The sequence below is a fragment of the Capricornis sumatraensis genome, chromosome 4 (genome assembly GCF_032405125.1).
Source record: "Capricornis sumatraensis isolate serow.1 chromosome 4, serow.2, whole genome shotgun sequence".
NCBI classification, from domain to species: Eukaryota; Metazoa; Chordata; class Mammalia; order Artiodactyla; family Bovidae; genus Capricornis; species Capricornis sumatraensis.
The window spans coordinates 102,633,963-102,658,679 of NC_091072.1; the positions used below are offsets into that span (position 1 = coordinate 102,633,963).

The following is a 24,717-nucleotide window of genomic DNA, read 5'->3' on the forward strand; positions in this document are numbered from 1 at the left end:
TTTTTTTTTTCTTTTGGTCAAAAACACTTTAAAGAACAATTAGGTTAAATTCTGAAATTCCTAAATATCTGTATAACTCTGCTTGCTGTTTATATCCTCTTACCAGGCCACATGACTGTTAATATGTATTTTCCCTGTCCATTTCTTCCATTTCTCCAGTCATTGTTTATTGATATTTAAAGTATGATAAAAGCTATTTATCCTACAGAATATTCTATAATAGAATTGTATTTCTTTAAGACATGCTTTATAGCATGACGTTAAAGATGGTTTTAATCCTGTAAATATCAGTCCCTAAAATGATTATATGATATCACATTGTATTTTAAATGCAAAGTTTCAAAATTAGTGTGTAATATCTGATGCATTTTCAAGATGAACACTGATAATTTCTTAACGTTAAAGAATCTACCTATTATATATTATAATACAGTAAATTCATTCCAAAAGTACCATATGTAGTCATCCATTGCACTTTAAACATAGTTCTTCATACTTTGTGAAATTAAGTGCATATTTTCACGATAAATATTTATCAAGATATGTATTAATTATAGAATTTCCTTGTTCTGTATTATTTTAAGAAATGCTTATATTTAAAAATTCAAAATAAATCAACTAAAACTAAAACACTTCCACTTTTTTGAGCTCATTGATTGCATTTATGAAGTTTTCCTAAATTTGTTGTCAGACATTTATTTACCTCCATATTTTTAGGGTCTGTGTTTTGAGATTTATTTCGTCTGTTTTATTGGATCGCTTTTCTGTTTTTTTTTTTTTTTTTAATGTTCCTTTGAACTGTGTTGTTATCTACACATTTGACAGAACAAACACCTTTACAGGGGAATCCATCACCATTCAGTCCACCTAGAGATTCTGAGTGGGCTTTCAAATCTTTTCTGAGGCTGTGTCTTCTCAGAGTTGTGTATGAAGATTCCTAACTAGAAGATTTTATCTATTTTTTTGTTTTTGCCTGAAGCCCATAGTCTCTTGCTCCCTCTGTTTCTATTTGCTGTAACCCAGCTCCTTGAAGCAACAACACATCACCCAGCCCTCTTTTGTGTTCAGTATCCTTTAGGCATTTATAGTTTGTCAGGTCCCATAAAGACCCCAAGAAAAACTACACAGACACTAGTGCTTCCCCAGTCACCCAAAAGCCCAGATGCCGGATACATGCTCCACACTATTCTTTCTCCTTGGGGGAGAGTCACTGAGTTGCACTGGCCTCAGTCTGCTATAGGTGGGTCTCCTGGACATAAAAATTTCTAAAGAATCCTCTTATATTGTCATAAAACATGTATTAATTAAGTTACATCCTTCTAAATTATTTGAATCTCACTTTATGGCCTAGTATGTGATCAGAGTTTTGTAAACAATTTCATACACTTGAGAATTATATGTAATGGTAGTTGAATGCAGTGTTCTATTTGAGTCAGCTAGTCAATATAAATTCATGATTTAAATCTGTACTTTTACTATTTGCACCATTACTGAGTTACTTAAAATTTCCAAAACAACTATGGAGCAGTTTCTTTCTGTTTACAGTCATGCCATATTTTTATTTTTAAAAATATTAACACTGTGTATTTATGAAGACCCAAATTTGGAATTGTTATATCTTCTGGGACATAATTGTTTATCATTATGAAAAACCACCAATTCCTCTTTATCTGAAGCACACTTTTCTTCTTTGATGTCAGCATTGACTAAAATTGGCATAGCTATATCAGGATTTAAAATATATATATTAAGGGCAGTCCTAAGGTGGCGGAGGAATAGGACAGGAACCACTTTCTCCTCCACAAATTCATCGAAAGAACATTTGAACACTGAGCAAATTCCACAAAACAACTTCTAAATTGTTAGGCAGAGGACAACAGGCACCCAGAAGGGCAGCCTTTGTCTTTGAAAGGATGTAGGGGAAAATATAAAAGATAAAAAGAGAGACAAAAGAGGTAGGGAAAAAGATCCATCCTGGGAAGGGAGTCTTAAAAAAGAAAGAAGTTTCCAAACACCAGGAAACATTCTCACCAGCAAGTCTGTGGTGAGCCTTGGAACCTCAGAGGGCAACATAACCAGAAGGAAAAATAAATAAATAATTAAAACCCACAGATTACTTGCCTAATGGCAACTCCCAGTGGAGAAGCAGTGCAGACGCTTGCATCTGCCACTAGCAAGCGGGACTGGACAAGGAGGCGTGGGCTGCATTGCTTAAGGTAAGTACCTGGCATGAATGCCCCAAGGGCAATCTGAGGGAACTAACTTGAGATAGCAACCCAGACTGTGGGATAGCTATCCCGCCCGCAAAAAGCCCTAACCTAAGATACCACCAGGCCTGCTCACAGGACAAAGGACTGAGCAGAGCTAGCCAGCTGTGAACCAGCCCATTCCCCACCAGAGATAGGCAGGTGAGGGCAGCCAGAGCCAGAAAGGGGCAATCGTGGCCCTAGAGAGGCATCCTCTACCAAGCTGCAAGCAGGCTTCATTGCTAACCAAGACTTCTTGGGATTCTGGATGGTCCACATCTGCCAGGAGGGTGGCAGCCAGAGATCAGCTCCCCAGAAGAGACACATGGCACACCTGAGAAGGTGTGTTGGTTGTACGTCCAGAAAACTAAGCAGCTGGGATGGGGGAGGCGATAAGACGCAGCCTCTAACTGGGGGCGACTGCTCTCGCAAAGCACCTGGTCACCTGAACTGCTCCAACGTGGGAAGGGCACAAAACGCAGGACCAACCAAATCTGTGCCTTTGTGAAGTATCTGAGAACCTGAACCTGAGCAGCTTAGACCTGGGGAGTGCATGCAACCCAGGGTCAGCATCAGACAGTTCCTGGCAGAGCAACCTAGAGTCTGAGCAGTGTAGACAGGGAAAGCACACATGCCATGAGGGGGGAAAACCCAGTATGGCTGAGACACTGCGAGCACTCCCCACACACTCCAGTGACATTTATTTGCAGTGTTCCTCCCTCCCCACAGCACGGCTGAACTAGTGAGCCTAAATAAGTGACCACCACTGCCCCCTTGTGTCAGGGTGGAATTTAGACACTGAAGTGAAGAAGTGAAGTCGCTCAGTTGTGTCCGACTCTGCGACCCCATGGACAGTAGCCTACCAGGCTCCACCATCCATGGGATTTTCCAGGCAAGAATACTGGAGTGGGCTGCCATTTCCTTCTCCAGGGGATTTTCCCAACCCAGGGATCGAACCAGGGTCTCCTGCATTACAGACAGACTCTTTATCATCTGAACCATCAGGGAATTCCCCTGGTGGAATTAGACACTGAAGAGTAGAAAACAGAAGAAGCTAAAATAAACAGAGGGAACTGCTTTTGAAGTGATAGGTGCAACAGATTAAAACCCTGCAGTTAGTACCGACTACACAGGAAGGGACCTGTAGATCTTGAGAAGTATAAGCCGGATCAAGGAACTATCTGAAAATGAACTGACCCCATAGTGTTCACAACAACACCAAAGAAAGTCCTAGATATATTTTTACTATTATCATTTTTTTAAATTAAAAAAAATTATTTTAAGTCCTCTATTACACCTTTAATTTGCATTTTTATAACCTACAATTACTTTGTCAAGAAAGACCCTATTTTTAAAGCAAACTTCATATATATTTTTTATAATTTTTGTGACTATGTTTTTTTCTTTAATATTGTATTTTTGAGAATCTAACCTCTACTGTAGATATTTAATCTTTGCTTTTTGGTATTTGTTATCAATTTTGAACCTTTGAAGAACCAGTACAATATTGTAAAGTAATTAGTCTCCAATTAAAATAAATAAATTTAAATTAAATAAAAAGGAACCCAATCTTCAGTATCTTTACTGGGTGTGAGATTACTGACTTGATTGCTCTCTCCCCCTTTGGACTCTCCTTTTTCTCCACCAGGTCGCCTCTATCTCCTCCCTCCACCTTCTCTTCTCTACCCAACTCTGTGAATCTCTTTGTGTGTTCTCGGTTGTGGAGAACACTTAGGAAACTTATTACTGGCTAGATCTGTCTCTCTCCTTTTGATTCCCCCTTTTATCCTCCTGGCCACCTCTGTCTCCTTCCTCCTTCTTCTCTTCTCTGTGTGACTCCATGAACATCTCTGAGGGATCCAGACTGTGGAGAGCACACAAAAAGTGATTACTGACTGGTTTGTTCTCTCCCCTTTTGATTCCTCCCTCTTCTCCTCCTGGTCACCTCTATCTCCCTCCTCTCTCTTCTTTTCTCCATGTAATTCTGGGTACCTCTCTGGGTGTCCCTCACTGTGGCGAAAGTTTTCATCATTAACCTATATGTTGTATCATTGGTGCTGTATAGATGGAGGTCTTGAGGCTACTGTAAGAATAAGACTGAAAACCAGAAGCAGGAGGCTCCTGAGTTCTCCAAATCCTGAGAACACCAGAGAACTCCTGACTCCAGGGAACATTAATCAATAGGAGCTCATCAAACGTCTTATACCTACACTGAAACCAAGTGCCACCCAAGGGCCAACAAGTTCCAGAGCAAGACATACCACACAAATTCTCCAGCAACACAGGAACATAGCCCTGAGCTTCAGTATACAGGCTTCCCCAAGTCACACTAAACACACTGACATCTCAAAACTCACTACTGGACACTTATTTGCACTCCAGAGAGAAGAAACTCAGCTCCATCCACCAGAGCACTGACACAAGCTTTCCTAAGCAGGAAACCTTGACAAGCCACACGTCCAACCCCACCCACAGCAAGGAATCTTCACAATAAAGAGGAACCACAAACTGCCAGAATGAGGAAAGACCACCCCAAACCCAGCAATATAAACAAGATGAAAAGACAGAGAAATACCCAACAGGTAAAGCAACAGGATAAATGCCCACCAAACCAAAAAAAAAAAAAAAAAAAAAAAGGAAGAGAGATGGAATCTACCTGATAAAGAATTCTGAATAATGATAGAGAAAATGATCCAAAATCTTCAAAACAAAATGGATGAGTGCAATTGTGTGGTAGTTTGAGCATTCTTTGGCATTGCCTTTCTTTGGGATTGGAATGAAAACTGACCTTTTCCAGTCCTGTGGCCACTGCTGAGTTTTCCAAATTTGCTGGCATATTGAGTGCAACACTTTCACAGCGTCATCTTTCAGGATTTGAAACAGCTCAACTGGAATTTCATCACCTCCACTAGCTTTGTTCGTAGTGATGCTTTCTAAGGTCCACTTGACTTCACATTCCAGGATGTCTAGCTCTAGATGAATGATCACACCATCATGATTATCTGGGTCATGAAGATCTTTTTGTATAGTTCTTCTGTATATTCTTGCCATCTCTTCTTAGTATCTTCTGCTTCTGTTAGGTCCATACCATTTCTGTCCTTTATTGAGCCCATCTTTGCATGAAATGTTCCCTTGGTATCTCTAATTTTCTTGAAGAGATCTCTAGTCTTTCCCATTCTGTTCTTTTCCTCTATTTCTTTGCACTGATCGCTGAAGAAGGCTTTCTTATGTCTTCTTTTTAATCTCTGGAACTCTGCTTTCAGATGCATATATTTTTCCTTTTCTCCTTGGCTTTTCACTTTTCTTCTTTCGCACTATTTGTAAGGCTTTCCCAGACAGCCATTTTGCTTTTTTGCATTTCTTTTCCATGGGGATGGTCTTGATCCCTGTCTCCTGTACAATGTCACGAACCTCATTCCATAGTTCATCAGGCACTCTATCTATCAGATCTAGGCCCTTAAACCTATTTCTCACTTCCACTGTATAATCATAAGGGATTTGATTTAGGTCATACCTGAATGGTCTAGCAGTTTTCCCTACTATCTTCAATTTAAGTCTGAATTTGGTAATAAGGAGTTCATTATCTGAGCCACAGTCAGCCTCTGGTCTTGTTTTTGTTGACTGTATAGAGCTTCTCCATCTTTTGTTGCAGAGAATATAATCAATCTGACTTCAGTGTTGACCATCTGGTGATGTTCATGTGTAGAGTCTTCTTTTGTGTTGTTGGAAGAGGGTGTGTGCTATGACCAGTGCATTTTCTTGGCAAAACTCTATTAGTCTTTGCCTTGCGTGTTACTCACCCATTAAAAAGAATGCATTTGAATCAGTTTTAATGAGGCGGATGAAACTGGAGCCTATTATACAGAGTGAAGTAAGCCAGAAAGAAAAACACCAATACAGTATAGTAACACATATATGTGGAATTTAGAAATATGGTAACAATAAACCTGTATGCGAGACAGCAAAAGAGACACAGATGTATAGAACAGTCTTTTGGACTCTGGGAGAGGGAGAGGGTGGGATGATTTGGGAGAATGGCATTGAAACATGTATATTATCATATGTGAAACAAATCACCAGTCCAAGTTTGATGCATGATACAGAATGCTCTGGGTTGGTGCGCTGGGATGACCCAGACGGATGGGAGGGGGAGGAAGGTGGAACAGGGGTTCAAGATGGGGAACACATGTACACCAGTGGCAGATTCATGTCAATGTATGGCAAAATCACTACAATATTATAAAGTAATTAGCCTCCATTAAAATAAATAAATTTATATTAAAAAGGAAAGAAATATATATATTAAGTATATATCTTGTACATTAATTTTATGGCATATTTTCTGCATATCAATCATTTACTTTTGAGCGGATGTTAGCATACTTTGTAGAACATCTGAAACCAGGTACATATTTTTATTTATTTGTCAGCTACTTTTTAGGTTTTCCCAATAAGGGCATACATATGGATAGAGGAAGAGGATGTAATCCAGCAGAAATTTATTTTAAAGAAGTCTAAGTCATCTCTTCACAAGCTTTACTTTTGCCTTCTGGGCCTGTTCAAGTGTGGTCTCCCAAGTACTCTCTTCCTTTAATGATAGATTGTTGTAAATAACCCGGTTTATCAATCAGAAGGTCCAGAAATACCCAGTTAATTATGGAAAGCTCAAGTCTAATGGTCAGTTGAGGTCCTGTGTTTGGGTCTTTAGTCTCTACTAGGACCCAGTAGGAAGCCAGGGAGTATTGTTCCAAAGGAGCATGTTTATCTGTGAAAGGTTGTTTCACAATCACAGTTTGTGTTATGAATGTTTACTTGTGACAAAGCCTTAAAGGATTCCATTTGTCACTGACTGTTCAAATAACACTGGAATTTCTTGGTAATTTGGCCCATGGAAGGGCACTAATACTAAAACCAATACTAAATTTCATATGGAAAAGAAAATGTGATAATAATTAGGAAACCTTGAGAAACAAGAGTGATAGGAGAGGTCTAACCATACAAATATTAAAATATAACATCAGGCTTCTATAACAAAAACAAGTACTCAGGTAAAAAAATATAGAAATCAATGTAGTTACAATGTGGTCTAATTTCATTCTTGTACAAGTGGTTGACCAGTTTTCCGAGCACCACTTGTTAAAGAGATTGTCTATAATCCATTGTATATTCTTGCCTCCTTTGTCAAAAATAAGGTGTCCATAGGTGCATGGTATTATCTCTGGGCTTTCTATTTTGTTCCATTGATCTATATTTTTGTCTTTGTGCCAGTACCATACTGTCTTGATGACTGTGGCTTTGTAGTAGAGCCTGAAGTCAGGCAGGTTGATTCCTCCAGTTCCATTCTTTTTTCTAAAGATTGCTTTGGCTATTAGAGGTTTTTTGTATTTCCATACAAATTGTGAAATTAACACCATATACAAAAATAAACTCACAATGGATTAAATATCTAAACATAAGACCAGAAACTATAAAACTCCTAGAGGAGAACATAGGCAAAACACTCTCAGACATACATCACAGCAGGATCACCTATGACCCACCTCCAATAATATTGGAAATAAAAGCAAAAATAAGCAAATGGGACCTAAATATACTTAAAAGCTTTTGCACAACAAAGGAAACTATAAGCAAGGTGCAACAACAGCCTTCAGAATGGGAGAAAATAACAACAAATGAAGCAACTGACAAAGAATTCATCTAAAAAATATACAAGCAACTCCTGCAGCTCAATTTCAGAAAAATAAACGACCCAATCAAAAAATGGGCCAAAAAACTAAACAGACATTTCTCAAAAGAAGACATACAGATGGCTAACAAACACATGAAAAGATGCTCAACATCACTCATTATCAGAGAAATGCAAATAAAAACCACATGGAGATACCATTTCACGCCAGTCAGAATGGCTCTGATCCAAAAGTTTACAAGCAATAAATGCTGGAGAGGGTGTGGAGAAAAGGGAACACTCTTACACTGTTAGTGGGAATGCAAACTAGTACAGCCACTATGGAGAACATTGTGGAGATTCCTTAAAATACTGGAAATAGAACTGCCATATGACCCGGGAATGCCACTGCTGAGCATACACACCGAGGAAACCAGAATTGAAAGAGACACGTGTACCCCAATGTTCATTGCAGCACTGTTTATAATAGCCAGGACATGGAAACAACCTAGATGTCCATCAGCAGATGAATGAATAAGAAAGCAGTGGTACATATACACAATGGAGTATTACTCAGCCATTAAAAAGAACACGTTTGAATCAGTTCTAATGAGGTGGATGAAACTGGAGCCTATTATACAGAGTGAAGTAAGCCAGAAAGAAAAACACCAATACAGTATACTAATGCATATATATGGAATTTAGAAAGATGGTAACAATAACCCTGTATGTGAGACAACAAAAGAGACTCTGTGGGAGAGGGTGAGGGTGGGACGATTTGGGAGAATTGCACTGAAACATGTACAATATCATATATGAAATGAATAGCCCGTCCAGGTTCGGTGCATGATACTGGATGCTTGGGGCTGGTGCACTGAGATGACCCAGAGGTATGGTATGGGGATGTAGGAGGGAAGGGGGTTCAGGATGGGGGATACCTGTAGTAGATTCATGTTGATGTATTGCAAAACCAACACAATATTGTAAAGTAATTAACCTCCAATTAAAATAAATAAGTTTATATTTAAAATAGAAAATAAATAATAAATAAATAAATTAAAAAATTTTAAAAATAGAAATCAATGGAGAAAAAAAAGTGACTGACACATTTCTGGATATACCTAATTGTATAAACTTTTGAAATATTCTTATTGTTCACATAATCCAAAGATAAAATTAAGCAGGGAAAACATTACAATTAAACTCACACCGCTGAGCATAATGTTAAAACACATTGCTAACCATATAGGGAGAAGAGCAAAAAACTGATAGAAGTGATCTTTCAAAAGTAAGTTTTCCTTTGTTGTGCAGAAGCTTTTAATTTCAATTAGATCCCATTTGTTTATTTTTGCTTTTATTTCCAGTATTGTGGGAGGTGGATCATAGAGGATCCTGCTGTGATTTATGTCAGAGAGTGTTTTGCCTATGTTCTCCTCTAGGAGTTTTATAGCTTCTGGTCTTGGGTTTAGATCTTTAATCCATTTTGAGTTTATTTTTGTGTGTGGTGTCAGAAAGAAAAACACAAATACAGTACACTGACACATATATATAGAATTTAGAAAGATGGTAATGATGACCCTGTATGCCAGACAGCAATAGAGACACAGATGTATAGAAGGGACTTTTGGACTGTGAGGGAGAGGGAGAGGGTGGGATGATTTGGGAAAATGGCATTGAAACATGTATACTATCATGTAAGAAATGAAGCGCCAGTCTATGTTCAATACAAGATACAGGATGCTTGGGGCTGGTGCACGGGGATGATCCAGAGAGATGATAGGGGGTAGGAGGTGGGAGGGGATTCAGGATTGGGAGCTCGTATACACCCGTGGCGGATTCATGTTAATGTATGGCAAAACCAATACAGTATTGTAAAGTAAAATAAAGTAAAAATAAAATTAAAAAAAAAAACTTTCCTAGTCAAAAAAAAAAGTAATTTTTCAATTTTATCTTTCAAGTTAAAAGATAATTTTTTCAACTATTTTGACAATTGACCATCAGTTGGATGGGAACTGAAGAGAAAATTGAACATTTTTTAGAATATTTGTTTTTAATAATAGTGTAACAATTCAGAAACTATTTTGTGTGCATTTTAAACTGAATAACTGATAGGCTAACAGATTTACATTGAAGCCTGGTTTCTTATGGAAGAGAAAGATCCAATGTTGTATAAGAGAAGTTGAAAAATTCTGTTATTGCATTAGAATAAAATTGTCAGTGTGATGCTATTATATTTTATGCATTTCCTTTATCTATTTCATGAAAGTTCCAAGGAGTAATGATAGCTCAATAGCAAAACCCCACAAAGCATGCAGATGCACTGTTCTAAGCATCATTTCTTGCTAAAAATCATTTCTGAGAACTGGAGAAATGGTTGATTCCAGAACTAAACATTTGACGAATACGATGAGCTAGAGTATCTTACTGTTCTAGAAAGTGTAGCAACATGTCAACAAAGGATTCACTTAGAAGGAGTACTCTATATCAGTACATTTGACCACTGAAATATGTAATGATATAAATAGATAATAACACATTAAGTAGAAAACACTGCAAAATAAATGAATTGTTAATAGGATTAGATAAAAGAATGCTGTTCTTTATGGTAAAATCCCAACTAATAAATGAAAAGAACTGATGAACTTAGGAAAATAAATATTGTGTTAATATTAATGACACTCCATTATATATTTCCACTATCTAGATTAGAGAACAAATAATACTGAATTATAATAGATAAGAGTTTCTTAAGGAATATGATATTTATACAATCTCAAAATATTCCTGCATTGCACAAATATCACTGCCTAGTCATTTTTAGTTACAGAGGGGAAAGTACCTTTACAGTGGAGAACTTTGCAGTAGAGAAATTAGCTCACCATTATGAAATACTAACATCATTGATAGTATGAAGCTGACATCAAATACCTCTTAATGTGATGTATTGAGATGTTTCAGTCCTATTGACTATCCATGTACAACTGATATAGTCTTAATTATGGTGGCTTTATCTGGTAGGATAATTATCCTGGTTTCCTCACCTTTTTTTAGGATTACCTCGGCAGTATTGTCTTTCAGTTTTTATTGAATTTGTGTGCCATCAAAAAAGGTACACATAAAATACATGTGTTACACACCTAATTGTAAAAAAAAAAAAATGCACACATGTAACTAACAGGAAGAGCGAAAATTGATTCTTTTCAGACACCCAGAAACTCTAATCATGCTGCTGTATTCATTTGGAATATCTTCTTTGAAAGCCTTATTACTTGGGACTGATATGGTTTTTAACTAAACACTTCTGTGGTCAGAACGTTTTCAACTCTTTGACTCTTTTTTATTGGTGGAAATTGCTTTACAATGTTGTGGTGGTTTCTGTCATTCAGCAATGTGAATCAGTCAGAAATATATATATATATATCTCCTTCCTTTGATTCTCTTTTTCCGCTCCATTCCAACCCTTTAGGTTGTCACAGAATGCCAGGCTGGGCTCCGTGTGTTACATGGCAACTTCCTGCTAGTTATCTATTTTATATATATATATATATATATATGTGTGTGTGTGTGTGTGTGTGTGTGTGTGTGTGTGTGTGTATGTATGTACGTATGATGTATGTATGTATATATGCTACTTTCTCAATTTTTCCTAGCCTCTACTTCCCTTGCTGTGTCCAAAATTCCATTCTCTATGTCTTCCTCTCCATTTCTTCTCAGTAAATAGATTAATCAGTACTGTTTTTCTAGATTTCATATGTATGCATTAATATAGGATATTTGGTTTTCTCTTTCTGACTTACTTCACTCTGTATTATAGACTCTAGATTCATCCACCTCACAACAACTGAATGAAACTTGTTCCTTTTTATGAATGCTTGGCTTGTTATGAACCAGTTTGTAATCCAGCATATGGTTGTGCATGTGTGCTCAGTTGTGGCTGACTCTTTGTGACCCTGTGTACTATAGCCTGACAGGCTCCTCTGTCCATGTGCTTAGTCATTTCAGTCATGTCCTGCTCTTTTTGATTCCAAGGACTGTAGCCCATCATGGGGATTCTCCAGGCAAGAATACTGGAGTGGGTTGCCATGCTCTCTTCCAGGGCCACCTGTCCATGGGATCATCCAAACAAGAAGTGGGTTGCAACTTTCTCCTCCAAGGGATCTTCCAGACCCAGGGATCAAATTGGAGGCTCCTGTGCCTCCTGCATTGGCAGGAAGATTCTTTTACCATTAAGCCACTTGGGAAGCCCAGCATATGGTTATTTTTGGTAAATATTACTGTGTATTGAAAACAATGTAGGGAAGAATGAGATCAACAAGATGGCAGAATAGGAAGCTCCAATTCTCTTACCTCAACAGAAACTCCAATTGAATAAACTCCCACAGGAGAAAATACCTCCTGGAGAGCCCCAGAATCCAGGACAGAATATATAGCACTTTGGCAGACCATGGAAATGAGGAAAGAAGCATTAACAACGGTAGGAAGAAGAGTTTCTTTTTTGGGGGGAAACTTGTTTTTAACTCCCTTGAGTAAATACCAAGGGGCATGATTGCTGGATTGCAGAGAGAGTATGGTCAACTTTGGAAGAAACTGCCAAACTGCCTTTGAAAATGGCTGTTCCATTTTACATCCCCATCATTAATGAATGAGGTTTCCTGTTGCTCCACATCCCTGTCAGCATTTGATGTTGTCAGTATTCCAGAATGGACCATTCCAGGATATATGCAGTAGGTCTTATTGTTTCATTTTGCATTTCCCTGATGAGATGATATGAATAACTTTTCATACGCTTATTTATCATCTGTGTATCCTCTTTGAGGTAAGGTCTGTTAAAGTATAGTACCTATTTGTTAATTGGGTTGTTTTCTTTTTGTTTAGTTTTAATAATTCTTTGCATATTTTGGATAGCAGTTGTTTATCAGATGTTTCTTTCACAAATGTCTCTCTCAGTCTGTGGCTTGCCTGATACTTTTTGAAGCATTGTCCTTCTCACAACCTGTTTTAAATTTTAATGAAGTTCATTTTATCAAATATTTACTTCATCGATGATGCCTTTGTTTTTTCTACGTCACCAGTGTCACAAAAGTCACATAGCTTCATCCTGTGTGAGCAGCTTAGTTTCAGTTAAGTTCAGTCACTCAGTCCTATCTGACACTTTGTGACCCTATGTACTGCAGCTTCCTGGTCTTTCCTGTGCATCACCAACTCCCGGATCGTGTTCAAATTTATGTCCATTGAGTCGGTGATGCCATCCTGCATCTCATCCTCTGTCATCCCCTTTTCCTCTGGCCTTCAATATTTTCCAGCATCAGGGTCTTTTCTAATTATTCAGATCTTCACATTAGGTGGCCAAAGTATTGGAGCTTCAGCTTTAGCATCAGTCCTTCCAATGAATACTCAGGACGGATTTCTTTTAGGATTGACTGATTTGATCTTGTGGCCCAAGGGACTCTCAAGATTCTTCTCCAACACCATGGTTCAATAGTGTCAGTTCTTCAGTGCTCAGCTTTCTTTATGGTCCAACTCTCACATCCATACATGACTACTGGAAAAACCATAGCTTTGACTAGACGGACCTTTGTTGGCAAAGTAATGTCTCTGCTTTTTAATATGCTGTCTAGTTTGTCATAGCTTTTCTTCCAAGGAGCAAGTGTCTTAATTTCATGCCAGCAGTCACCATCTGCAGTGGTTTTGGAACCCAAGAAAATAAAGTCTCTCACTGTTTCTATTGTTTCCCTATCTTTTTGCCATGAAGGGATGGGACTGGATGCCATGATCTTCACTTTTTAAGTTTTAAGCCAGCTTTTTCACTCTCTTCTTTCACTTTCATCAAGAGGTTCTTTAGTTCCTCTTTGCTTTCTGCTATAAGAGTGGTGTCATCTGCATATGTAAGGTTTATGATATTTCTCCTGGAATACTTGATTCCAGTTTGTGTGAGTGGCTTACCTTGCATTTAATTTCTTCTTTTTCTAGTTTCCTGAGGCACAACTTAGATTTTTAATTTTAGATCTTTCATCTTTTCTAATATTTTTTCAATGTCAGTAATTTCTTTTTAAACACTGCTTTTGGTATCCTACAAATGTTGATGTGGTCTGTTTATTTACTTATCTCAAAATATTTTAAAATTTATTCTGACATTTCTTCTTTGCTCCATATGTTATTAGAAGCATGTCATTTAATCTCCATTAAATGGAGATTTGGTGGCTTTCTAGTTATCTTTTTGTAATTTATTTGTAGTTTAATTCAGTTATGGTCTTAGGTTAAGCATTATATTATTTCTCATTTTTAAATTCATTTAGTGCACTTGATGGTCCAAAATGTCTTGACAATAATTTTGTATGAAGCTTGAGAAGAACGTAGATTTTCCTATTACTGGATGAAGTACTCTATAGGTGTCAGTTTTAACCAGTTGGTTGATGACCTTATTGGGTTCCTTTATGTCCTTACTGATTTTCTACCTGCTGGATATGTTTCTTTCTGATAGATGGGTATTGATGTCTCCAACTGTGATAGTGCAGTCATCTATCTTTTAGTCATTCTATTAATTTATGTGTGACATATTTTATCTGTTGTTAGGAATTAAGAATAGCCATTAGGAATTTTTAAGTTTTCTTGGAGAATTGCCCCTTTCAAAGTTATTTTATGGAGACATTTTATTATATGAGAAAAGAAACTGTAACAGTTATACATGAGATATGTTCCCAGTATTTCAGCAAGCAAGAAGTAAAAACGCCTATTCTTCAGAGGAATCCTGACTTAGAAAATTCAGGAAATCTTTTACAAAACTTTGCAGGTTTAGATATTTTCATATAGAGAATATGCACAGTATTCCATTTACTTCTATCATATTTCTCATACTTTTCTAGCAGTTTGGACATAGTCTTCCAAGTTTTCTGTTTTAATAGTGGTGCAAATGTTGATAGCATATTTATAATCCTTGGAACATTTTCTTCTTGGCCCTTGTTGGCACATTTGAGTCACTGGAGTATTTCCCAAGAGCCTTGCCCATGTGGTGGATTAAACAACGTGTGGCTCATGCAGGTTAAAATCCACATAAAAATCCTATCCAGAAAGGACCATAGTAACTCCATATCTTGATTCTCTTCACTCTTTTTACTCCCATGGCTACAATGGAAGATATATTAAAAATACTATCTATAGAAATAAAATAAGTCTGAATGTGTTGAGGGAGAATGACTCTTAGAAGTACTGGATTGCTTAACCTAAAACTGAAATGGTTGCCAGTAAATTTTTAATAATTGAAACCTGCTCATGTGATGTATTTGTATGACAAGAAAAGGTAAGTTTGCAATGTTAAAGGCATATAAAGCATTCTTTTTATTTGTGTTGATTTAGTCATTCTTGGCTTAACCTATCATCCAGTTGACTGGAATATTTTGGGGTTGCATTTCTTCCAGTATATGTCCAGGATTATAAAAAATGAACATGTTTACATTCCCTGTTTGTCCTACTAATTTAGTTCTGTATTAGTTTTCAGAAAACTACTTTCTGAATTTGGTTCTCCTCATTGAATATAGGTTTAATAAGTAGCACATGCTTCAGTTTCAGCAAAAAGAGCTTAGAGTTCCAATTTGTGCATTAACTAGTAGTATTATCTTCATTATGTTAAAGTTTCATGCTCAGCTTCTTCAAAATTAACATAAGAATTGTAATGAGTCAATGAGATATATGCATAAATCAGCATTGTCTCTCAAGTGAGTTTTCTTGAAATGAATATTCTTATTTCCAAGCAGGACCCTCTTCATCAAATATGATAATTTATTTCACTTTTAGGAAATAATAAAGAGCAATATTTTCTATGTGGAGTACATGCTTTAAAAGCTTTGCATAGTTGAATTTTACTTATAACATAAATTATCCCTCACAATTATTCCCTGAAATATTATCCCCATCTTCCCAGTGGAGAAACAAACAAACTTAAAGCTCAGAAAAAGCTGTATTTTACGTGTATTTCTCTTGGAATGCAAACCCCAAATAATCTCACATGTTATATATTAAGTCCTGATGCCATATTATTATAACTTCTTTTCTTTTTTAAATTAAAATTATCTTCAAATATAGATACTAGTTAACAAACTGAGTCAATCAGGTAAGAATTAGAGCATCTTTACAAAAACCTATATATTTTGAGAGTAATTTATGTGCTTATAGTTTTCCTTCATTATTCCTATTCATACTGGTTGGTGCTTTGATCTGATTGACTTGATCTGACTCTCCTTTTCCATTAAGAAAAAAGCCAGGACATTTCCCACCACCCACCCCCAGAGGACTCAGAGAAACAGAATTCTGAAGTAACTGTAGTACTATTTGAAGGCAGTCTTAAAGCAATAATCTGAAAATAATCTAAATTACCACCAATATTCTGTTCTCTCCTATGACAAAATAACCTAGCATATAAACATACCACAGAAAATGATCATCAAATAAGAGGGAAAGATAGAGAACAGGAACACTGTTCAGCAATGCTGAGGGTGCAAATTGCCTTGAGGATATATGTTTATAGAAGTTGATTTTCACATTCAGTGAGCTACAAGACTGATTTGACAATGAGATATTCATTTTTAAAAAATGAATTTTTATTTTTTAATATAAATTTATTTATTTCAATTGGAGGTTAATTACTTTACAATATTGTATTGGTTTTGCCATACATCAACATGAATCTGCCACAGGTATACACAAAATTCATTTTAAAAAGAACAAAAGGATTGAAAGGAATATGAAGCTTGTTATCCTAAATTCCACAGGCCTAGGGGGGAAACTCTATTTACTGAGAGAACTCTTAGCTTCCTTTTAAAATGAAGGCATGTTATCATTACCGTTATATAGGAAGACAAAAATAAGGGCATTTCCTTACTATTTATTGGATTACTCCAAAGCACTAGCAAAATAGACCTTCTATTAAGGAATATTAATGTAGATAAAAGGAAAAACCTAAAAATATAACATGTAGTAGAAAGATACACACACACACATACACACACACATATGTATATATTTAAAGTGACAGAGAGAGAGAACAATACCATCATTTAGATAGGAGACATTCTGAAGAAAAAAATGTTCTCAGGAAGATGATTTTTTAATGCTTTATTTTAGATTTTTCATACTATTTGGTCTTTTTAGCCCATGACACAAATCCAGTCTCCTAAACATGTACTCTGCCTTCTCTGAACTCTGGACTGTCTAAAGTGGTCCTCAAATATTTCAGCACTAAAGACAGTTTACGTGGGAGAAAATTATTCCATGGACCGAGAGCAGGAGTGTGGTTTCAGGATGATTCAAGTGCATTACATTTACTGTGTACTTCATCTCTTTTATTATTACATCAACTCTACCTTGCATCATTAGCCATTAGATCTCAGAGGTTGGGGACCACTGCTTTAATATCTGAGGAGGTCATGACGATGAATCCATTAGATGTGGCTTCAGATAAGCAGTAGGAGCTTGGGAGGTAAATGTGAGTCAGAGTGAAATCTTAGAAATTGTTTCCATTGTTGAAGATTTAAGTCCAATGACTTTCATTTGGGAGACAGATCCAGCTAAGTGATCTTTTTCCTGACATTTTTGAATTTTCTATATGTTAACTAGCAAATAACAATACAAAACTAGGCAAAAGATTAAGAAATAATATAATTTTACCAGGTTTGAAGAAAAGACGATTCTCAATGGGAAAGAAAACTTTTAGGGAAGGATTTTTAAAAAAGTTAACAGGTAGCATTTCTTTTCCAGGATTTCAAACACTTAGAAAAGCCTAGGTTAAAATTCCTGCTCTTCCCATTTAGGGGGTGTGATTTGGATAAAATTTTTAAAAGTATTTTTAGCATATTTTTACAACCAGTAAAATGAGATTTTAAAAGAAATATTCTATGGAAAACTCACAGTGGCATATAGTAAGAAATTCTTCTAAAGAGAGTTCTCTGTTTGTATTGTTTGAAAGATCTCCCAAGTTAAATTAGTATGGCATAACACATTCAGAAATAAATTCCAGTGTAGTCCATGAATAATTCTCTTTTCTTTAAGTTCTTTGGTTTCTGTTTTCTCTTGAAAGTTACTCAGAAGAAGAAGAAAATGAGAAACTACACGGAAATAACAGATTTCATCCTCCTGGGATTGTCAGATGACCCACAACTTCAGGTTGTGATCTTTGTCTTTCTACTCATCACCTACATGCTCAGCATCACTGGGAACCTGACAATTATCATCCTGACCCTGCTGGATGTCCACCTCCAGACCCCCATGTATTTCTTCCTCAGAAGTTTCTCCATATTAGAAGTATCATTCACAACTGTCACTATACCCAGGTTTCTGGCCACCATTATTACAGGAGATAAAACTATTTCTTATAATGACTGTATGGCTCAGTTATTTTTTTTCATTCTCTTGGGAGTCACTGAGTTTTATCTTCTGGCTGCCATGTCCTACGACCGCTACATTGCCATCTGCAAACCGCTGCATTACATGACCATCATGAATCATAGAGTGTGCACACTGCTTGTCTTGGCTTCCTGGCTGGCTTCATTCTTAATCACATTTCCATTACTCATGTTCTCCCTACAGCTTGATTATTGCAAGTCCAATGCTATCGACCATTATACCTGTGATTTTTCCCCCCTTTTACAACTTTCTTGTTCAGACACCAAATTCCTAGAGATAATGGTGTTTTCTTGTGCTGTGTTTACTCTGATGTTTACTTTGGCATTAATAATTCTGTCCTACACATATATCATCAGAACAATTTTGAGGATCCCTTCTACCACTCAGAGGACAAAGGCCTTTTCCACGTGTTCTTCCCACATGATTGTCATCTCCATCTCTTATGGCAGCTGTATTTTCATGTACATGAACCCATCAGCAAAGGACAGGGTGTCTTTGAGTAAGGGAGTAGCTGTGCTAAATACCTCAGTTGCCCCCATGCTAAACCCATTTATCTATACCTTAAGGAATCAGCAAGTCAAGCGAGCCTTCATGGACATGGCAAGGAAGAATGTACTTTTCTTAAGGAAGTGAAAAAATAGAAGTCCTATTTCATAAATTGGAGGCATAATGAAATGCAATTAAATAAAACTCAGAACTTTTCAAAATCTATTAATTTTCATATTGTCTCCATAGAGCTATTTTTTCATTACTCATACTTTCATTGAAAACAATGTCACAAACATATTGTATACATTTTTTTTTCTATTCAAATTCCCATCCTTCTCTCATGCACTTCCCTTACTGTGGGCTCAGCTTTTCATTCTGTGCTTTCCAGTTGGCACCAGGGGTAAAGAATGCACCTGCTAATGCAGGAGACACAAGAGACACAGGTTCAATCCCTGGGTGCATAAGATCCTCTGTAGTAGGAAATGGCAGCACACTCCAGTATTCTTGCCTGGAAAAGTCTATGAATGGAGGATCCTGATGGGCTATGGTCCATGCTGGCACAAAGATCTGGCATGATTGTGCACCTGCACGCATGTGTTCCACTCTGTAACTAGGAAACTGCCATTTCCTTCTTTGAAACTTTTAAAATTCCATATCTTCTACAATATTTCTTGGGGAATTAAATTCAGACAGAAAGAGGCAGAGCAAGAATATTCAAGAGAGAACTTTTTCATGATTTCATTCTTTCTAGAAATTCAGGAAATAATAAATCATGTTAAACACTTTTTAATTTACTATACAAGACCATGAGCATAAACTGACCATCTTATTAGAGTTTTACACATATTATTCTCTCCATACTAAGGCTTACTCAGTAATTACATGAAAAACAGCACAAGTAAATAAATAATGGAATTATAGTTTCTTGAGAAATAAAAAACTTTTCTTAAGCAACTTAAAAATCTCTCTGCCATATAATTTATTAATTTGAGAACAATTATGAATATATACTTTCAAGAAAACTGTGAAATTGCTCCTCTTTTGAGGAACTGTTTAATTAACACATATAAAAATGATTTATAATAAAAGCCTGAAGAATTACATATTATTGAAAACCATATGTGACTGCATTTGCTATAGTCAGTTGTATATTTAATGCTTGATGTCAAGCTGTTTTTGGTAAATAATAAATAGCTGACAGTTTTTACAACTTTCTCATATTAGTGGTTACTTTGAGTTAATATTGTACACATATAATGCATCCAATTACCTAATTAAATGACAATTAATAGGGATAAAAATGCTAAATGACAAAATTTTACTGTGTACGAATTTGAGATTTTCTTTTGCTAAAAATTTATATTTTCACTCTGTTTTAAGCATTATAATGTAGCAGTGTATTTAAAAATGTATTGATTAGAATTTAGAAAATGATTATGCAAGATCTTGCAACTCTGGCACTAAAGTTTGTTTTGTTTTGTTTGTTTTACTTTTCCATGAAGTCAAAATTTCAAATAATATTGAATGTTAAGCAAACTCATCTTCTATTTTCTTTTTCTTTTTTTCTTGTGTGTGTGTGTGTTTGCCTGCACTCCTGCAACAAACATCTGCGAATACTTGACAAAACATTTAGGAACAAGTGAGCTGCCATAACTCTTTTTTTTAAGTTTATTTTTTATTTTATTTATTATTATTATTTTTTACTTTACAATATTGTATTGGTTTTGCCACACATCAACATGAATCTGCCACGGATGTACACGTGTTCCCATCCAGAAACCCCCTCCTACCTCCCCGCCCCCCACACCATCCCCATCTTTCATTTTTTAATCGTTTTCCTAGAAAGACTGTAATTGTAATTCATTGAGCTAAATTCTTCTTGATATTCATGTGTTATACTCAGTTGAGAGACTCAGATACATACTACGCTGAAAAATAAAGAAAACAACTTTAAAAAATACTGGAGTTTTCCAGTTTGGAGGGAGTCATGAAGTTACTATTTCCTACCTTTTCATTGAAACAATAATTTCTACAGTTAACCGGAAATATTTGAAAATACTGAGGTTTAGGGTTGATTGATGACGTGGGTTTTGATACCTGAGTGAACTTCTAGATGTTCAAGCTGGTATTAGAAAAGGCAGAGGAACCAGAGATCAAATTGCCAACATCAGCTGGATCATCGAAAAAGCAGCAGAGTTCCAGAAAAACATCTACTTCTGCTTTATTGACTATGCCAAAGCTTTTGACTGTGTGGATCACAATAAACTGTGGAAAATTCTTCAAGAGATGGGAATACCAGACCAACTGACCTGCCTCTTGAGAAACCTATATGCAGGTCAGGAACCAACAGTTAGAACTGGACATGGAACGACAGACTGGCTCTAAATAGGAAAAGGAGTAGGTCAAGGTTGTATATTGTCACCCTGCTTATTTAACTTATATGCAGAGTACATCACGAGAAATGCTGGACTGGAAGAAGCACAAGCTGGAATCAAGATTGCCGGGAGAAATATCAATAACTTCAGCTATGCAGATGACACCAGCTTTATGACTGAAAGTGAAGAGGAACTAAAAAGCCACTTTGATGAAAGTGAAAGTGGAGAGTGAAAAAGTTGGCTTAAAGCTCAACATTCAGAAAATGAAGATCATGGCATCTGGTCCCATCACTTCATGGGAAATAGATGGGGAAACAGTGGAAACAGTGTCAGACTTTATTTTGGGGGGCTCAAAAATCACTATATATGGTGACTGCAGCCATGATATTAAAAGATGCTTACTCCTTGGAAGAAAAGTTATGACCAACCTTGATAGCATATTGAAAAACAGAGACATGACTTTGCCAACAGAGGTCCATCTAGTCAAAGCATGGTTTTTCCAGTGGTCATGTATGGATGTGAGAGCTGGACTGTGAAGAAAGCTGAGCACCGAAGAATTGATGCTTTTGAACTGTGGTGTTGGAGATGACTCTTGAGAGTCTCTTGGACTGCACAGAATTCCAACCAGTCCATTGTAAAGGAGATCAGCCCTGAGTTTTCTTGGAAGGAATGATGCTAAAGCTGAAACTCCAGTACTTTGGCCACCTCCTGAGAAGAGATGACTGATTGGAAAAGACTCTCATGCTGGGAGGGATTGAGGGTAGGAGGAGAAGGGGGCGACAGAGGATGAGATGGCATCACTGACTCGATGGACGTGAGTTTGAGTGAACTCCGGGAGATGGTGATGGACAGGGAGGCCTGGCGTGCTGCCATTCATGGGGTCACAAAGAGTCGGACATGACTGAGCAGCTGAACTGAATTCAATAAACTAGCTAGTTATATTTCCAGGAATCAAAAGAACTGTAAAATTATTACAAAAGATAAGAGAGAGTTTATGCTGATATTAGATAGTGCGACTCTCTATATAACTCTACACAAATTCTTTAGTGGTTATTATAAAGGTTTAAATCAGTATAAGCATTTTAATTATCTGTTTCAGAAGTCAACACAAAGTGTGTCTAAAGAGCATTATTTTAATTATCTAGAATTTGCAGACATTAGTGTTCATGATGAAATTAATCAACTCTACCCCTCTGTAATATAAATGCAGCTATAAACAATGTGTGAATGAAAGGGCTCAGGTGTGTCCAATTAAACTTTTAACCCAAAAAGGAGGTGGGCCAACTGTGGTCTACTTTTCAAAACATTGGCTAGTATACTATTCTTATTTGATATAAGATAATTTGACTAAAAAAAAGATGTAAGATTTTAAAATTTAATAGCAACTTTTATTTATTTATTTATTGTTAAAAAGGTGAATGAGCAAAGTCTTATAAAATATTTTCAGAGGAAAAGATTAGGCAAATATTTCTAACTCATTTTTGGACATTTATATTGTTCTTGATATTAAAAGATTAAGTGAGAAATAAAGTCACCAGCCATTTGATTCATAAATAAGGAGATAATGTGGTAAAAGAAATGATCAAAACTAGTATTTCATGTTACATCTGGTCTTATCCCAAAGATAATTTATCTTTATAAAATTTATTTGTGGAATTTGCCTCATTAAAGGACTAAAAATGAAAAACAAAGGTTGAAAAATAAAATCACATATCCTTTGATACAATTCAGTGACCATTCATTATTTTTTTAAAGTTTTTTAGTAAAATAAAACAGAACATTATTTCAGTAGCATAAGTAACCTCTCTAGATCATCACAACTGGATATGCTACATGCTCCTTCAGTTCAGTTCAGTTCAGTCGCTCAGTCGTGTCCGACTCTTTGCAACCCCATGAATCGCAGCACATCGGGCTTCCCTGTCCATCACCAAATCCTGGAGTTCACTCAAACTTACGCCCGTCGAGTCAGTGATGCCATCCAGCCATCTCATCCTCTGTCTTCCCCTTCTCCTCCTGCCACCAATCCCTCCCAGGATCAGAGTCTTTTCAAATGGGTCAACTCTTGGCATGAGGTGGCCAAAGTACTGGAGTTTCAGCTTTAGTATCATTCCTTCCAAAGAAATCCCAGGGCTGATCTTCAGAATGGACTGGTTGGATCTCCTTGCAGTCCAAGGGACTCTCAAGAGTCTTCTCCAACACCACAGTTCAAAAGCATCACTTCTTTGGTGCTCAGCCTTCTTCACAGTCCAACTCTCACCTTCTTGTTTGGCTCCAATTTGAACAAGTCAACAAAAAATGATGTTTTGAGAGAATTGGGTACCTAACAGTATGTTCCCAATGGCTCAGTGGTAAAGAATACTCCTACCAATTCAGAAAACTCAGAAGGTATGGGTTCAGTCCCTGGGTCAGGAAGATCCCCTGGAGGAGGAGGAAATAGCAACCTACTCCAGTGTTCTTGCCTAGGAAATCCCATGAGCAGAGGAGCCTGGTGGGCTACAGTCCATGGGGTCACAGAGTCAGACACAGCTGAGTGACTGAACATGAACATGCACAAGTGTGAGAAAGGTGAAAAATGACACCAAAGACTTTTTGCTAATTTTACTAGCTTGGAAACTGCATCAGAATTAAGCAAAAAAGAAAAAAAAATTATAGTTTAGGAATTCTCACTGAAAATATACAGGTAAGAAAAGATTTGTGTTTAAGTTCTGGTTTAAAATACATCAAAATATTTGAAAGCTTTTCAAAAAACATGTAAAGCAATATAAAATAGCCTTCATATTTATCGAATCTTCTTGATCTGTACATGAAACTATTTTTCCAGTTCTCTACCTTCGTGTCTACTTGAAAATATTCATAATATAAAGTTTAGAGCAAACATCATTTTTACTGTTTTAAATAGTAGCTGCAGTCTTGGTAAAATCACTTATAAAATGAGAAGGATGACTATAACTGCTTTTATTCAATACTCTGCTGGATATTCTATCCAGGGAACTAGTTCAAGAAAAATTGAAAAATATCAGAAAGGAGAAAACAAAACAAACAAAAAAATCATTCTCTGCAAGTAACATGATTTTCCTCCTAGGACCTTACTGTATTCGCACTAAATGTTTCTTAAACTGGAAAGTCTCCTCTCCCGGATACCAACCTGAATGTGCCGATCTCATCTGAAAAGTCTTCCAAAAACTATTGCCTATGTTAACTGGACCTTATTTGTGCTCCCATAACAAGTAATTGCTACTTCCATTTTAACACTTCCTCAGATAAATTGTCTGTTACATTAATCAGGGACTGTTGTCCTTTTTACTAGGTTAACTACCCAAACTAACACAACTCTAGACTTACAGTCAATGGTAAGAACACTGTTGTATAAATATGTACCTATTCATTTGCTTACACATTCAAACCTATCTTCTGTACTATTTGGATTTTATCTTGAAACTTCGTCACTGGTTTTGATTGTTTTAATTTTATATGTCCTTGTATTTAAAATGCAGGATTTTTTGTTTTCCACATTTGAAACACTAGTTTTGAATAAAATTATGCTAGT

General features: G+C 36.5%; 1 protein-coding gene across 1 annotated transcript; it reads left to right on the plus strand.

Annotated features, from left to right (window-relative positions):
- The first annotated feature begins 18,000 nt into the window (after positions 1-18,000).
- On the plus strand, positions 18,001-18,939 carry LOC138077732 (olfactory receptor 6C1-like). Its single transcript, XM_068969887.1, has one exon. It carries the CDS (start codon positions 18,001-18,003, stop codon positions 18,937-18,939), a length of 939 nt encoding a protein of 312 aa, XP_068825988.1.
- The last annotated feature ends 5,778 nt before the right edge of the window (positions 18,940-24,717 follow it).

What these genes read in the sequence shown, in the direction of transcription:
- LOC138077732 (XM_068969887.1), top strand. Translation starts at nt 18,001, where the DNA reads ATGAGAAACTACACGGAAATAACAGATTTCATCCTCCTGGGATTGTCA.